At 38.8% G+C, this 18,266-nt stretch overlaps 1 protein-coding gene across 1 annotated transcript in view; it reads left to right on the forward strand.

Annotated features, from left to right (window-relative positions):
• Positions 1–17,664, forward strand: part of LOC105008547 (protein NLRC3-like) — a 39,018-nt gene extending 21,354 nt beyond the window's left edge. Inside the window, exons 5-10 of the mRNA XM_034295550.1 lie at positions 2,300–4,070; positions 6,478–6,648; positions 8,419–8,592; positions 13,133–13,306; positions 16,757–16,803; positions 16,984–17,664. Of these exons, the coding sequence (XP_034151441.1) occupies positions 2,300–4,070; positions 6,478–6,648; positions 8,419–8,592; positions 13,133–13,306; positions 16,757–16,803; positions 16,984–17,534 (2,888 nt within the window). The 3' untranslated portion in view covers positions 17,535–17,664. The remainder of the gene's footprint in view (positions 1–2,299; positions 4,071–6,477; positions 6,649–8,418; positions 8,593–13,132; positions 13,307–16,756; positions 16,804–16,983) is intronic.
• The last annotated feature ends 602 nt before the right edge of the window (positions 17,665–18,266 follow it).

Below are 18,266 nucleotides of genomic sequence, written 5' to 3' on the forward strand. Positions count from 1 at the left end.
AAATCCTGCAGCGCACGCAAGGTCCCCCTGCTCAAGCCAGCGCATGTCCAGGCCCGTCTGAAGTTTGCCAGTGATCATCTGGATGATCCAGAGGAGGAATGGAAGAAGGTCATGTGGTCTGATGAGACAAAAATAGAGCTTTTTGGTCTAAACTCCACTCGCCTTGTTTGGAGAAAGAAGAAGGATGAGTGCGTGCAAACCTGGTCAAACCTGGTCAAGAACTACAGGAAACGTATGATCTCAGTAATTGCAAACAAAGGTTTCTGTACCAAATATTAAGTTCTGCTTTTCTGATGTATCAAATACTTATGTCATGCAATAAAATGCAAATGTATTACTTAAAAATCATACAATGTGATTTTCTGGACCTTTAGAGTTTTTAGAGTTTTTTTGACATTTTGAGTTTTAGATTCCGTCTCTCACAGTTGAAGTGTACCTATGATAACAATTACAGACTTCTACATGTCTGTAAGTGGGAAAACCTGCAAATTCGACAGTGTATCAAATACTTGTTCTCCCCACTAGAGATATGGAGTTACTTTTGTTTCAATAAGAACAATAAAAAGTATTAATATTGCAAACAAAATAATTAACATTAAAAGCAAATCATCAACTAAGAAGTATTGAGATCAATTATAGACAGCTGCAGAAAAAATTAAGGGACCACTACACCTTTTCCTCACTCAAAACCATCCTTTTAAATTTTTTTGGAAAGTAAAGAAAAAGGTTCAGTGGTGTCTTAATCTTTTCCGGAACAGTATACATATTGTAAATAAAATCTTTAGAAATGCAAAAACAAATTGATTGAAAATTAATGCAAATAATATTTTGATACAGATTTATTTTCTTGACCACGTGATTGCGTTAAAATGATATGTTTGCCTAATAATTGTTTATATATGAGCATTTTTTTATTTTGGATAAGAAAAGGTTCAATAGTTAGAAGGTAGCCTATGGTAAGTCATTTTTTTTTGTTCCTTGTTACAGTTGCTGCAGTTAGATAACTAACTAGTGAGGGTTCTATTGTCTGTTTAGGCGGACCAAATTACTTAAATAGATGGTAGAAGTGGTAGAAATGTTGATACCATAAGTATCTCATCTTTTTCTATAACAGATGATTCAAGTGGCCTAGATACACCCCTATCAATTAAGCCTACTAATACTTAGGATAGGTAGGAATTGGAGGGGCAGATTGTCGTGATGTTAATAACATTTTATCACAATGTCTGTAAATGTTTAGACTCACACAAAAAGTATATTTTCAGGATTTTATTTCTTTGTTCAACAGTAAACCCCCGGCCGTAAAATTACAACTGTACAGTTCAATTGACACCGCTGTTGGTTACATGGTCATTTTGCTTACCTGAAATGACATATCTTGAAATGTCAGCGAATCAGCGCTGTCCTTGCCAATTTAAACTTAATCTTCTGGGTAATTTTGTAAAGTTTTGCCATATAATGCAACTCAAAAGATAATGCTCAGAAGTTAATGAGTAAAAATACCTATTTTGATGTGACAATTCATCATTGCTCATACACAAGCATGTAGCAAAGTCGTCAGTTTTATTTTTAATAATATTTGTAACCCAATCACGACATATTCAACCTAGCCATAATGTCTGATCGATCCAGGTTTAGTTACTTCAGAAAATGTCGCCCACATGATAAAGGGGTTACATAGAGCTGTGGTGGAGTATAAACCTCGGTAGAACACTGGATCTTTATCAACCAAAATATACTGAAGTCTGTACTAACAAACACTTCATAGACAATGGGCAGATTTGATCTTTAGACCTGTTCCCTGTTAAAATTATGTGGGCTGAAACTCTCCAAATCATAAGTCCCAGCCCCTTCTCTATACCTTACACAAAAAAGGTAGCTTTAGTTAATGCTCTCACACATGAAGTTCAAACAGGAAGTACCACTCCGCAGAATATGTCACAACAGAAGTCCCACTCTCATCAAATGCCACACAGGAAGTCCCACCCACCAAACAGAAGGTCACATCCCCTAACCGGAATTCCCGCCCACCTTTCAAACAATCAAAAATGACAATTGCCACTCAGGATTTAGTACTACTGTTGAATATTCCATTAAGAGGAACATCTAAGAATTAGCTGTGTAACTCAGTAAGAGTGACTTCTTTTAGTAGTGATGGCTTGTGTTCAAACATGTAACATATAGGACAGATTGAGAAAAGAGACAGAAAGATTACAATTCACAACATTATATTTAAATCCAGCAATACTCTACATATTTAAAGAGACATTCATATTCTCTGTGTTATTTCTTCATTCAGATGAGCGTGCAGTAAAAAGTCAATGTGAACTCAAATTAACTCTGAAGAAGAAGTGTCAGTGCTTATTTGAGGGTATCGCTAAACAAGGGAACCCAACACTTCTCAATAAGATCTACACAGAGCTCTACATCACAGAGGGTGGAAGTGGAGGAGTCAATAATGAACATGAGGTGAGACAGATTGAGACAACAACCAGGAAACAAGCAAGACCAAGACAAGAGACAGCCATCAAATGTAATGACATCTTCAAGCCCATACCTGAACAAGACAAACAAATCAGAACTGTGCTGACAAAGGGAGTTGCTGGAATTGGAAAAACTGTCTCTGTGCAAAAGTTCATTCTTGACTGGGCTGAAGGAGAAGCCAATCAGGATGTCCAATTTGTATTTTCGCTGCCTTTTAGGGAGCTAAATTTGATGAAAAGTAAAGAATTTAGTTTTATTCAACTCATCAATCATTTCTCAATTGAAACCACAAAAGCAAGAATCTCTAACTACAGCGAATACAAAGTTGTGTTCATCTTTGATGGTCTGGATGAGTGCCGACTGCCCCTTGACTTCAAGTACAACAAGAGCTGTTATGATGTCACAGAGACAACCTCAGTGGATGTGCTGCTGACAAACCTCATCAAGGGAAATCTGCTTCCCTCTGCTCTCCTCTGGATAACTACCAGACCTGCAGCAGCCAATCAGATCCCTTCAGAGTGTGTTGACCTGGTGACAGAGGTGAGAGGGTTCAATGACCCACAGAAAGAGGAGTACTTCAGGAAGAGATTCAGTGATGAGGACCTGGCCAGCAGAATCATCTCACACATAAAGACATCAAGGAGCCTCCACATCATGTGTCACATACCAGTCTTCTGTTGGATCGTTGCTACCATCCTTGAGCACATGTTGACAACAGATGATAAAGTAGAGCTGCCCAAGACCCTAACAGACATGTACTCATACTTCCTTGTGTTTCAGTCCACTCACAGGAATGTAAAGTATGATGGGAAAAAAGAGAGCACTTTGAAACTGGGACAGCTGGCTTTTCAACAGCTACAGAAAGGCAATCTGATATTCTATGAAGAAGACCTGAAAGAGTGTGGCATTGATATCAATGAAGCATCAGTGTATTCAGGAGTCTGTACACAGATCTTTAAAGAGGAATGTGGGCTGAACCAGTACAAGGTGTTCTGCTTTGTCCATCTGAGTATTCAGGAGTTTCTAGCTGCTGTATATGTGTTCCTCTCATTCAACAACAGTAATAAGAATCTAATGGATGAACAACAATCAACGTTCTTAAAAACTCAGTTCAGGAAAATACCTGAAATCAATTTTCACAAGACTGCTGTGGATAAAGCCTTCCAGAGTAAGACTGGACACCTGGACCTTTTCCTCCGCTTCCTTCTGGGTCTCTCACTGGAGTCAAATCAGAAGCATTTACGAGGTCTACTGACAAAGACCAGAAGCAGCTCACAGAGCTATGAAGAAACAATCAAATACATAAAGGAGAAGATCAGGGAGAGTCCCTCTTCAGAGAGGTGCATCAATCTGTTCCACTGTCTGAATGAACTGAATGACCATTCTCTAGTGGAGGAGATCCAAAGATACCTGAGTTCAGGACGTCTCTCCGGAAAAAAACTGTCACCTGCACAGTGGTCAGCTCTGGTCTTTGTGTTACTGACGTCAAAAGAGGAGATTGATGTGTTTGACCTGAAAAAATACTCCAAATCAGAAGAAGGTCTCCTGGGGTTGTTGCCAGTGATAAAAACCTGCAGAATTGCTCTGTAAGTACAGTCATGAAAATACCTCCCGACACACACGCAAACCATTCTATTACATCTGCGCGACAGTATATTTACTGACAACATTAATCTTTCTCTATACAGGAACTTATAATATACTGTTGTAAAAATAGACACCAAAATGTCTGTTTTAAAATTTGACCTAATGTAGAGTTGACGTGACAGTTTTGTAATCTATAGAGGCTATTATAAATTTGTCTTTACAATTTTACTTTGAAAAGTATGACCTGAAGTTGTCCATGTCAATGTCTTGTCTAATAATCTATTAATAGCCTAATACTCGTTGCAGTCCTGCTTTCAAGGTATTTTAATCACCCACTTCCTCAGTTTATTACCACGGTGGTTCCCAACTCCGGTCCTCCAGTTCCCCGACAGCACACGTTTCTGTTGTAGCCCTGGACAAGCACACCCAACTCAATGAGAGCCTGATAATTAGTTGACAAGTTGAATCAGCTGTGCTTGGCTGGGCCTACAATGAAAATGTGTACTATTGGGGGTCCTTGAGGAGCGTAGTTGGGAACCATTGTATTACCATTCCTGCTACTCCCTTCTTCATACAACATTGATCATATTCTATATAGGAAGTTTATTTGCAATATAGTGAGTAACATTATTACAGTTTGGTAGGAAAATATTTAGACAATGACAATTTTCTTGATTTTGCCTCTGTACGCCACCACAATGGATTTGAAATGAAAAAAACTGAGATGCAGTTGAAGTGCAGACTTTCAGCTTTAATCCAAGGGGTTGAACAAAAATATTGTATGAAACCTTTAGGAATTGGAATCATTTTCATGCAACGTCCCCTTATTTCATGGGCTCAAATGTAACTGGACAAAAGAACACAATGATAAATAAAATGTTCATTTTTAATACTTGATCCAGAATCCTTTGCAGGCAATGACTGCTTGTCTGGAATGCATGGACATCTCCAAACGCTGGGTTTCTTACTTTGTGATGCATTGCCAGGCCTTAACTGCAGCTGTCTTCAGTTGTTGTGTGTTCGTGGGTCTTTCTCCCTTAAGTTTTGTCTTCAGCAAGTGAAATGCATGCTCGATCAGTTTGATCAGGTGATTGACCTGGCCATATTCAACTCCTTTACATTAAAAAACTCCTTGTTTTCTTTCACAGTATGTTTTGGGTCATTGTCCATCTGTAAAGTGAAGCACCGTCCAATCAACTTTGCTGAATTTGCCTGAATCTGAGTAGACAATATATCCCTATACACTTCAGAATTAATCTGGCTGCTTCTGTCTGATGTCACATCATCAATAAACACTAGTGACCCAGTGCCATTAGAAGCCATGCATGCCCATGCCATCACACTGCCTCCACCGTATTGTACAGATGATGTAGTATGCTCACGAGTCGTTCCAAGCTTTCTCCATACTTTTTTCTTCCCTTAATTCTGGTACAGGTTGATCTTAGTTTCATCTTTTCAAAGAATGCTGTTCCAGAACTGGCTTTTCTAGATGTTTTTTGGTCTAATCTGGTCTTTCTATTCTTGAGGCCTATGAATTGCTTTGCATCTTGTGCTGAGCCCTTTGTATTTGCTCCATAAAGTCTTCGCTTTAGGGTAGACCTGGATAATATTATGCCTACCTCCTGGAAAGTGTTCTTCACATGGCTGGATGTTGTGAGGGGTTTTTTCTTTACCATTGGAAGGGATCCTACGATCATCCACTGTGGTCTTCCATGGATGTCCAGACCTTTTTGTGTTGCAGAGCTCCCAATGCTTTCTTATTTTGTGTACCACACTTTTGATTTGGCCACTCCTAATGTTCCTGTGATTTCTCTGATGGATTTTTTTTGTTTTCAGCCTTCGAATGGCCTGTTTCACTTGTATTACGAGCTCCTTTCCCACAACTGCATGTTTTGGGTTCACAGCAACAGCTTTCAAATGCGAATGCCACATCAGGAATCAACTCCATTTACTTGCTTAATTGGTGAAGAAATACCAAAGGAATAGCCCACACTTGTCCATGAAACAGCTTTTGAGTCAATTGTCCAATTACATTTGGTCCCTTGAGGATACATATTTTAGACCTGTAATTCCTAAACCGTGTGACTTGAATACCCTCAATTTAAAGGTGAGCGACTGCACTTTAAGCCCATATTCATTATTTAACTGTAACTTGAATATATTTTGATAAACAGCCAAAATAACAAAACTTATGTCAGTGTCCAATTATTTCAGGCCCTAACTGTATTTATATTCATATATAACCACATTCATTGTCATGTATTGGCAATATCGGTTTAGTATATTGTATACACTGAAGTAGAACTGACATGATAGTAATGTAAAATACATGATGTAATATATAGAGGCTATTCTAAACTTGGTCTAAACTATGGTTTTGTTTGTTACATGATATTCTCTTTCCAGACTGTCAGGTTGTGGAATCACAAAAGGCTGTGCTTCTCTGGTCTCAGCTCTGAAGTCAAACCCCTCACACCTGAAAGAACTGGATCTGAGTAACAACGACCTGAAGGATTTAGGAATTATGGAGCTCTCTGCTTTACTGAAGGATTCACAATGTAGATTGGAGACTCTAAGGTGAGTAATAGTAGTTTCATTTTTTTGACATTGTGATGATCAGTAGCGGCTCTAGCTAGTATGGAACCCCCTGTTAAGCACCCCCCCATAAATGATCAAAATACAATAAGATTTATAGCTTTCAAAAAGAAGTAACAAAGACAAATACAGTTAAATATCAAAAAAGTTGTGATGCTGCATAAAATGCAAATAGAAACAGAATGCAATGCTGTGCATATAATTTATCCCTATATTTAATAAAAAATTGTACAAAGACAACACGTCAAATGTTCCAGAACTATATACCCCATTTTAAATTTTATGCCAGCAACATGTGTCAGAAAAGTTTTTGACTTACAGGGAAATGTTTTCTTTTAAGAATACTCTTTAAGCGTTTGGTAACTCAGGAGACCAAATGCTGTAGTTTTTAAAGTGGAATGTTGTCCCATTCTTGCTTGATGTAGGATTGCAGCTGCTCAACATTTCGGGGTCTTCTTTGCATTTTCTAATGCAATGCTGTTTCTCATTTTAATGCTATAAGTCCCAGGAACATAAATGAGACATAAGCTAAATATAAACCATATATGAGCCTGGTACCAAATGGAGAACAAGGTATACCTGGCTAGAGTTCTGACAGAGAGGGGAACTAGGTGTAGTGTGTGAGTCTTAGCTGGTTATCCCGACTGGCCGTTCTCTGCCCTCTTTATCCTGGTTTTCTATGGCTTGGTATGTTGTCTTTGTTCTCTTTACACCAAACTACACTGAACAAAATTAGAAATGCAACACTTTAGTTTTTTCCCCCATTAATCATGAGCTAAACTCAAATATCTAAGACTTTCTCTATGTACACAAAAGGCCTATTTCTCTCAAATATTGTTCACAAATCTGTCTAAATCTTTGTTAGTGAGCACTTCTCCTTTGCCGAGATAATCCATGAACCTCACAGGTGTGGCATATCAAGATGCTGATTAGACAGCATGATTATTGCACAGGTGTGCCTTAGGCTGGCCAAAATAAAAGGCCACTCTAAAATGTGCAGTTTCACTGTATTGGGCGGGTCCGTGACCACCATTTGCCTCATGCAGTGCAACACATCTACTTCGCATGGACTTTTGAACAGGGGTCAGTTAATTTTTTTCTTTGTTTTCCATGTTTTGTTTTATGATTGTGCTTTTCTGTTATTACCTACAGTTGAATATGAATCCCATATTTTGCCAACTCACTCTTGTTTTCTTTACAAATGGTACATCTATTACCAATATCTTCAAGGGTATACTAACTTTTGAGCACAACTGTATCAACCATTAGAACTTCTCCATTTCAACCCCCTAATGTCTACAGATCCACCCTTCTTTCTCAGTTTATTACCATTCTTGCTACTTTGCTCCTCTTACACACACACACACACACACAATTTTCTCACATCTACAGTATTTTAATGAACTAACAACATTGATAATATTCTATAAAGGAAGTTTATTTTCCATATAGGATGTATCTTTACTACATAGGAAGTTTCCTACATCATAATGATATATATTTACATCATAATGATTTATAGCCAATGTTGTTTTAAAAATATGCCCCTAAGTAATGTTGACATGACAATGATGTCATATATAGCTCTGAAAAAATTTAAGAGACCACTGTACCTTTTTCTTTTCTTTTCAAAACCAAAATAAAATAAAAAGGGCAGTGGTCCCTTAATTTTTTCTGGAGCTGTATTGAGGATGTTCTATAGTTATTCTGAACTATTGTTCTGTTTGTGACATCATGATATTCTCTCTCCAGACTGTCAGGTTGTGGAATCACTGAGGAAGGCTGTGCTTCTCTGGTCTCAGCTCTGAAGTCAAACCCCTCACACCTGAAAGAACTGGATCTGAGTAACAATGACCTGAAGGATACGGGAGTGGAGAAGCTCTCTGCTCTGCTGAAGGACCCACAATGTAGACTGGAGACTCTGAGGTAAGTAATAATAAATGCCAACATAATTGACAACACAACAATAAACATGACAACAATGCAACAGAGGGGAATAAAAACATCTGTGTTTCCACCTCCACCTGCTCTGAGCTGCCAGCAGGTCCAAGCCTCCATCCCTGGTAAAGATCAAACCCTGTCAGACATCCCATCAGGCCTGGAAGGAAACACATATTCTTACATAATAGATAATAATTTCTGTTAGTCCAAGTATATCACACATTACAACTAATGTTCATTCCATCCCTCTGATGTCCATCGATCCACCATTCATTCCCAGTGTTTTATTAATACACTGTTTATTTTTGAAGACATCTGTAGTCTGTAGTTTGTCTCATAGGGATTTGAAGATCCACATTTGAAAAAAAAAACGGAATTACCTGGTTGCAGCATACCAATGCTGCCCAGGGATCTAACATTTGAGCACTATCAGCAGTGTAAAAAAAGAGTACTGTAAACTAGCAGCCATCTGGGTAGTATTATTGATATAGCAGCCATCTGGGTAGTATTATTGATATAGCAGCCATCTGGGTAGTATTATTAATATAACAGCCACCTGGGTAGTATTATTAACATAGCAGCCATCTGGGTAGTATTATTGATATAGCAGCCATCTGGATAGTATTATTAATATAGCAGCCACCTGGGTAGTATTATTGATATAGCAGCCAGCTGGGTAGTATTATTAATATAACAGCCACCTGGGTAGTATTATTAATATAGCAGCCATCTGGGTAGTATTATTGATATAGCAGCCATCTGGGTAGTATTATTAATATAGCAGCCATCTGGGTAGTATTATTAATATAGCAGCCATCTGGGTAGTATTATTAATATAACAGCCATCTGGGTAGTATTATTGATATAGCAGCCATCTGGGTAGTATTATTGATATAGCAGCCATCTGGGTAGTATTATTTAACATTTAAAAATGGCAAGTATGGCAGTAATATACATAACAGTGTAAACTAGCAGCAATTGTTAGAGTTGTTGAATATTATACATACACGAGTGCAATTAGCTTATGAATGGTGGCACGGCACACTACAACTATGTAGTGAGAATCAAGAAGAAAATGTACACAGAAAAATATAGTAAGGGTATAAAGCAATAATATACATAACGCTGTACATAGCAGCATTTAAAAATAGTACCGTAAACTAGCAGCAATATTGGTAGTAGTATTGAATTTTCTAGGCAAGTATGGTGGTAATATGACAGAATCGCCATCAGAGCATCTGGAATGTTCATGTGTGATCAGTATGATTATGGATCAGTGTTGCTGGTTGAGGAGCCTTATGGCCTGAGGGAAAAAACTGTGAGTCTGGAAGTGTGTGCTCTGATGCTCCAGTAGGGTCTACCGTGACTACGGAAGAACATTGGGCTCTGCAAGCGGTATGTGTTCTTGTGTTGTTTCTTAATTCTAGCTGAGTAGTTGTGGCAGTTTGTGGATCTCCATGTGGAACCTGTCACTCACTGTGCATAACATAACTGTTGTGAAAAATGTCCAGAGACAAAATAATGGTATAATGATATGCAACAACATGTCATTTCAGTATGTGGCCTCTGGGTGTCTTTGGTTTGGAACTCACGGGAAGCGTTGATTGCCATTGGCGGGCTTTCAAGCAGCAATTCCAGTGGTCGGATTTGATGATAAACTTGACGAAAGAAAGATAGCCATACTGCTATCAGTGGACAGAAAGCAAGTGGAATGTTCAACACGTTTGTTTTTGAGGAAGGAGACGAAAGAGCTTTGAGCAAGTGATAAGGACGTTTGATGCACATTGTTCTCCCAGGAAAAATTAAACATAAGAAAGATACGGATTCCGTTTACGGACGCAGCTGCTTAATGATAGCTTTCTCATTGATCACAGTCATGCAATGTTTTGGATTTGAAGTCATCTATGACATACGCAATTAGATATTTTTTGGCATCTATGATACAAAAGTGAGAGAACAGTTCTTGAGGGAACCTGAACTGTCATTACAGGGTGCTGTAAAAATATGCCATTTCAGTGAAAAACGTAACAACGTTACTGAAAGTGTAACAGTGTGACAATCAGTGCTGTGTCGTTCAAGGGGACGTGCGTTGAGAGGACAGGAATACAGACAAGTAGTCGAAGCAAGGTGTGTTCAACTGCAAGCAGTGTGGTTTCCTTCACCAGCCAAGAAAATGCCCAGCATTTGGTAAAATTAGCACGGGGGGCAACGAAAAAAAAAAATCCCTTTGCCAAACAATGCTTTTCAAACCAAACATAGGACTGGCTGTACAGGCTGTTGAGGACAGTGATTTAAGTAATACATTTGTCACGACTCCTGGGACTCAGGACAGAGGTAAGATCCAGAAGCAGATACAGACACCGGGGTAAAAGGACAATGATGATGATTATTGTAGTAGTCGGAGATGACAGTGGAGATACGTAAGAATTACGTAGGTGGGTATGAATGTATTGTTGGAGGGTGGATAGTGGGTATGAATGTATTGTTGGAGGGTGGATAGTGGGTATGAATGTATTGTTGGAGGGTGGATAGTGGGTATGAATGTATTGTTGGAGGGTGGATAGTGGGTATGAATGTATTGTTGGAGGGTGGATAGTGGGTATGAATGTATTGTTGGAGGGTGGATAGTGGGTATGAATGTATTGTTGGAGGGTGGATAGTGGGTATGAATGTATTGTTGGAGGGTGGATAGTGGGTATGAATGTATTGTTGGAGGGTGGATAGTGGGTATGAATGTATTGTTGGAGGGTGGATAGTGGGTATGAATGTATTGTTGGAGGGTGGATAGTGGGTATGAATGTATTGTTGGAGGGTGGATAGTGGGTATGAATGTATTGTTGGAGGGTGGATAGGGGGTATGAATGTATTGTTGGAGGGTGGATAGTGGGTATGAATGTATTGTTGGAGGGTGGATAGTGGGTATGAATGTATTGTTGGAGGGTGGATAGTGGGTAGCAGTGGTACGAAGTCCGGGAGGCAAGAATGGTCAGAAGGTCAGGCAGGATTCGGTCAACAGAGCGGGGAGTCAGTCCAGGCGAAGGTCGATAACGGGAAGGCAGAAAGGTGGTTGGGAGGGAAGTACAGGACGGGTCTCGGAACGGGTCTCCAAGGGGCTGGAAACGAACGGGGGAGAAAACACGGTGAGCAGAAGATAACAAAAACAGGATACTCGGGAAATAGGATAGCTTGCTTAATTAGGTAGAGAACACTATAATAATTACGTGGCTGTACAATAATCCGGCAGGGACTGAAAGCAGAACTCTCCTATTTATAGGAAGAGTGGCAATCAGGCCCCCAGGTGTGTAGACTGATGCAGGTGCTCAGGATCAGTGGTGATTATGGGTGCCTTCGTGGAGTGCCGGGAACAAGGAGACTGGTACTCGGGGAGATGTAATGACAGACAAACAGCTCAGGAGGGCTGAGTCCTGACAACATTTTTTGTAGGCATGGTTTAATGTGATGACACATCAAAGAGAGACACAGAAAATGTGCGGCCCACAGCGATGGACAGTGTTGAACAGACAGTCAGTGGCTTTCTTGAGCAGCTGTTTGAGAATATCATTCTGTAAGTTTAACCAGCACGGTTGATTGGTAAGAAAAGATAGCTGTAGTGACCGCCTCAAATCAAACGTTTCATATCCGCAATTTTAGATATAGCTATGTCTGCTCTGTCTGTATAGCTAGCCATATTAACACCAATAGGGCAATTAATAACAACAGTATTTGATTTGCTAGGTAGCTATTGTTTTAGCTAGCTCACTTATTTAACAGAAGAACTGCCACATCAGTGTTGCAGTTTAATGCATTTTGCTCCTTGAGTTTCATACATCGTGGATAGGCAGCAACACCAATGTTCACTCATGTTTTTGAATGGCGTCATTCTGTTACATTCCGTTACATTCTGAATTTCTTCCATTTTTTATAAAATTAGCTAGTGTCTCGCTGCTTGATTCAGAAAATTAGAGTAGTCACTTCCTTATATTTATCAGCCTCTGCTCTTTGTTACATCAAACGCATCACTTCCTGTGCGGAAAAAATAAAATTCCCGCCACTGTGAAAGCCAACCACTTTTGTCCTTAGCAAAAGTACACCATATACAGAGGTTTTTCAGATGCAGGCCTGGGACCATCTGATATGGTAGGTATTCGTCCATACAGATTAATAAAACAACGATGTATTAACACAAAAAACCTACATACTTCAGCTATAAATTTGCCCCAATGCAAAAGCACATCCCTTAGACAGATATTCTTCTTGACATTTAACTGGACAGTTTAAAATAAATTATTGCCTGGGAAACAACCCCAACATTCGGACTGAACTCTAAACATCAAATCATTTATTTATGAAAGTAATTAATTACAGGAGATGTATTTATTGTGAACTGTTTAATAACTAAAGTATTTCATCTTTTTGAAACAATCCTCAAAAGGGTTCAGAAAGCATTGGTTGCCCATCAATACTTGAATGTGCAGAGACTTTGCTAATCCAAGTAGTTTGTAAAATCATGATCAACTTTGTGCAGGCTGTCAGGCTGTTTGGTCACAGAGGAAGGCTGTGCTTCTCTGGTCTCATCTCTGAAGTCAAACCCCTCACATCTGAATGAACTGGATCTGAGCTACAATCACCCAGGAGACTCAGGAGTCAGACTGCTCTCTGCTGGACTGGAGGATCCACACTGGAGACTGGAGAAACTCAAGTATGTCTTTTAGAGTTTTTATGTTTTGGTAATCAGTAATCTGGTATAAAGTTGTCATGTTGTTTTGTATTATGTAATATGTGTCAAATACAGACCTGCCTACCTGTACTCATTTTGCATAGCATGAACACAGTTTCAAGGTCAAAGTGCCATTATGTGATATCAAGCAGGATAATTGTGAATTTGAGGAAAACACATTTTGAAATCACTATTATTATTTAAATACAACCCAGTTTCCAAAAACGTTGGGACATTGTAAAATGTAAAAAAAAAAAATGAATGCAATGATGTGCGAATCACTTAAACCCTATATTCAATGGGAAATACTGCTCCACAAAGGCAAAAGACCTTAACTCGCCAGAGTGTAGAACACAGAAAAATGACTTTAAAGTTGTTTTGTTGTCCAGCCAAATTAATTGTAGGCAGAATATTGGAAATGTGGCATTATATTTTTATCTACATACAAATATTGAGGTCAAACTTGACCTTTGACCATTATTCGGAGGTGAATATACTCTGTCTTTGCATTGTCTACAAAATAATAAGGGGTCTTGCCAAGCCAAAAGGCATTAACTTCCAATTGATTTGTATTGTTTTTTGACATGACAAATATAGACACAGATGTCTATCGATCAACCAAAATAATTTTGCAAGTTTGGAGGATAACAATTTGCAACCAGTTTATTGAGTGCAATGTTTACTAATGCACTGAATAGTAAAGGATATGACACACAGGTTTTGGATTTAATTGGATGCATGCCAGAGTAGGATACTCAAGAACGATTGATGTTATGGATTTAACGTGTTGAACCCCAGCGACTAATGCTTAGAACCCATGTTGTGGATTTAACTTCTTAGAGGACGTTGTTTGCAATGGATTTTTATCAGGTTACAGGAAAGGTATGCTATCTATTTAATTGTGAAATGTTACTGCTGAGCTTGTGTGTGTATGTGTGTATGTGTGTATGCGTGTCTGTGTGTGTGTGTGTGTGTGTGTGTGTGTGTGTGTGTGTGTGTGTGTGTGTGTGTGCGATTAGGCTACTTAGGAGTGTGTGTCTATATGACCCCTAACCCACTTGTGTTATCTTGGCTGTCACTGATTAACCTGCAAGACACAATCAAGTGTTCATGGTGTATGATTTACAATTGCTTGTTACTGTTTGCTTCCAATGCTTCGTTTGCATTCTGATCACTTTGTTTGGTTTTGTTTGTCAAATAGTTAACTAACAAGACATTTGAGTAGATTTCCTTTCTTGCTATCTACCTATCTATCATCCATCAATCGATCTTTGTTGTAGACTAATCTAGTATTAATACATGGGCATAACCCTGTAATTCAGTAACTTCACTTTGATGCGCAGCAAAACAAATGCGGAGCAACTAGTTAACTCAATTTGAGGGTTCTGGAATGCAGCGAAACAAAGACAAAGAACTGTAATTGATGTTAAGGGATTCTGCTTTGACTTCACTAGGGCTTTCGGAAGTAACAGCAAAAACTACACACAATATAAAACAATAACGACAAAATTGCCTTAAGATATCTGTCCACAAGATAGAGAAATTTAATATTCCAAAAATGACAATAGCTAAAAGTTACAGCCTTTTGCCTTTGCATGGCAGAATACTACAAAAACAACATATCAGATGTTGAAACAGAGAAATGTTATCGGTTCTTGAAAAGTATTTGTCCACTTTGAATTTGATGCCAGCAACACATTTAAAAGAAGGGACATGGGCAACACGACTGGAACAGTTTAATGCTGAAAAAAAACCTGGTGAAACATCTCACAACTAATTAGGTTAATAGGTAAGGTCAGTAACATGACTGGGTTTAGAAGTAAAGATGGGGAGGGGTTTACTACCCTGTGGAAGACTGAGCAAGCAAATTTAAGAATAAAGTTTACAAAAGCAAGGCTCCTTGGGTACTAAATTGGCCTGCCTTTCACATTATGAAACAAGAAATATGACAAAGGAGCAGCTGAAATCCTATATAAAGCTAGAATGGGACAACAATTCACTTTCAAAACTACAGCAATTGGCCTTCTCAGTTCCCAAACGCTTACAGAGTATTATGGTCGACGTCCGCGATATCGCGGACAGTGCTCATTTGCATAAATATTTCGAAAAATAGATTCTCCATAATCGTCCGATTCCAATGGTATATTATTTGTAGCCACGTTCCTGAAGCGTTCCGTGCATAATTGGGGTTTTCCGTGTATAATATGGGTTGTATAGTTGTATAGTTTGGGTTGCTATGAGAACCTTTCACCAGGCAACGACATTGCCAATGCATCTTAGAAAGGCTCATTTGTACACAACTATGAATATTACATGCGTGTACATCACTATATATGATGTTTTGAACCATAATACATTGTTTGTATTATATATAAGATATAAAAATTAATATTTAGTCAATATAGTATGGGGATGTTCTTGAGTTTTTGGGAAGAAGTTGGTAATTTTTCTGAGTTTATAAAATATATAAGTCCAAACGTAACTAGCGATCTAGTGCTGCCACCTGCTGGCCGTTTTGTGTCATTAAACTAAAGGAACCGTTATATTGGGTTTTTATCTTTTATGTTATAGTGTTTCATTTCTAGGTTGAAGAACCAAATGCCTATATTTTTTACCTTCTATTATATAATTATTTCATTATTTACAGTGTCATTTGATATTAAAGGCATGAAAGTATGAGGAAATACCATTGACACAAAATCTCATAATGCTTTAAAAAAAAAATCTTGATGCTGAATGGCAGAAATGTTTTCCGAAAACTATTTTTTTGCCTTTCAAACAGATGAGTTTTATAAATAGTGACCCAGAAGTCTGTTTTTATGTGTTTTTATTGTAGCCAGAGGGGTTGCTATTAAAAGGATACATCATAATAGGTTGTATCTGTTACAGAAATGAATCTAGGACCCAAAATGTCCCACTAGTGAAATCCGGCCGAGAAGAGGTGATGCAACACAGTGGTAAAGATGCCCCTGTCCCAAATCTTTTGAAATGTGTTGCTGGCATCAAATTCAAAGTGAGCATGTACAGTTAGGTCCAGAAATAATTGGACACTGCCACAAGTTTTGTTATTTTGGCTAACAAGTAACAATTAAATAATGAATATGGGCTTTAAAGTGCAGTCTCTCTGTTTTAATTTGAGGGTATTTTCACATCCAAATTGGAGGATGGGTTTAGGAATTACAGCTCTTAAATATGTAGCCCCCTCTTTTTCAAGGGAGCAAAAGTTATTGGACAATTGACTCAAAAGCTGTTTCATGGACAGGTGTGGGCTATTCCTTTGTTATGTCTTCATCAACTAAGCAGGTAAAGGGTCTGGTGTGGCATTTCTCATTTGGAAGTAGTTGCTGTGAACCCAAAACATGTGGTCAAAGGAGCTCGTAATGCAAGTGATGGTTGTTTGTCACTGAATGACAGTCTGCTCCTCTTCCACAGTATGGATCATGGTGGAGAGCGGAGGTTGAAACCAGGGCCCCAAAAATGTAAGTGCTTTATTAAACTGGTGTGTGCTCACATGTTTGTCTGTGTGTGTGTGGGGGATGGGGGGGTAGTGTGTTTTGTCTAGAGTCCAGTATATGCCAAAAAATTTATAAAATGTACATGTGTGTGTATATTATGAATGATGATGATGTGTAATATTGTGTCTTGGTCTCATCCATCAGATGTCTGTGAACTCACACTGGACCCAAACACAGTAAACAGAAACCTCTCTCTGTCTGAGGAGAACAGAAAGGTGACAAGGAAGAGAGAGGAGCAGCCGTATCCTGATCACCCAGAGAGATTTGAGTACTGGGAACAAGTGTTGTGTAGAGAGGGTCTGTCTGGACGCTGTTACTGGGAGGTAGAGAGGAGTTTGGGAGCAGCGGTGATAGGAGTGACATATAAAGGAATCAAGAGGAGAGGAAAGGGTGATGACTGTTGTCTTGGATACAATAATAAGTCCTGGAGTCTGGTCTATTATGATGACCGTTGCTATTTCAGGCACAATAATAAGACAACTGTCATACCTGTCACCTCCTCAGACCCCCACAGAGTAGGAGTGTATCTGGACTGGCCAGCCGGCACTCTGTCCTTCTACAGGGTCTCCTCTGACACACTGACCCACCTGTACACATTCAACACCACATTCACTGAGCCCCTCTATCCAGGGTTTAGGGTTTATGACTCCTCAGTGTCTCTGTGTCAGATGTTCTCTGTGTCAAACACTACATGATGTTTCACTCTAATCATGGTCATGTTCAGTAGGACACACCATAGTAAAACACTGATAATAACTCTCTAGTAGTGAGTAAATATATCATGTGATTGTGAATATTTCTGATTAAACGCCACTGAAGATGTAACCTGTAAACTAGAGTTGATGTCTCTGTGATGCATACAAAAGATTTGGTCGCAGTTTGTTTGATTCAGGTATCATTGAGGGTATGTTATACATCTGTTCTCGTCTGAATTAAATCCTAGTTTGGTTGAAGCTAGAACAGGCTTGCTTGCTTTATCACGGTCAATGCGATGTGGGAAGGAGTTAGCATGGAGGGAACACAACTGCTTCACCGTTCATTGAATGGGTTTTAAAAGTGTGGTTGTAGGCTCCAGTTTTCTATTCAATTGACAAAAGGCTGTTATTGAAGCTGTGTATTAGGAATGGATATGCATTTTTATTCATCTTGTTAGCACACATAACCTGGACATAGTCTGGGAAATATGTTTTCATTGTTAATGATAATCATTCAGCTTACGGGTAAGTGATTGGGAATGGTAGAGTATTACTGTGAGTAGCATGTTGATCACACTATTATAGTGGATTGTAATTGTAAAGTTAATTGAGTGATGTATAAATATGTAATTAGCTATGTATCCCATTCACACTCAATGGTGCTGATTTATGGATAGCTGAGTAACGATAGCCCTGTGTATTGTAGGGAGAACTGAGTATGTAACATAAAGA

This window comes from Esox lucius, chromosome 11 (genome assembly GCF_011004845.1).
Source record: "Esox lucius isolate fEsoLuc1 chromosome 11, fEsoLuc1.pri, whole genome shotgun sequence".
Lineage (NCBI taxonomy): Eukaryota > Metazoa > Chordata > Actinopteri > Esociformes > Esocidae > Esox > Esox lucius.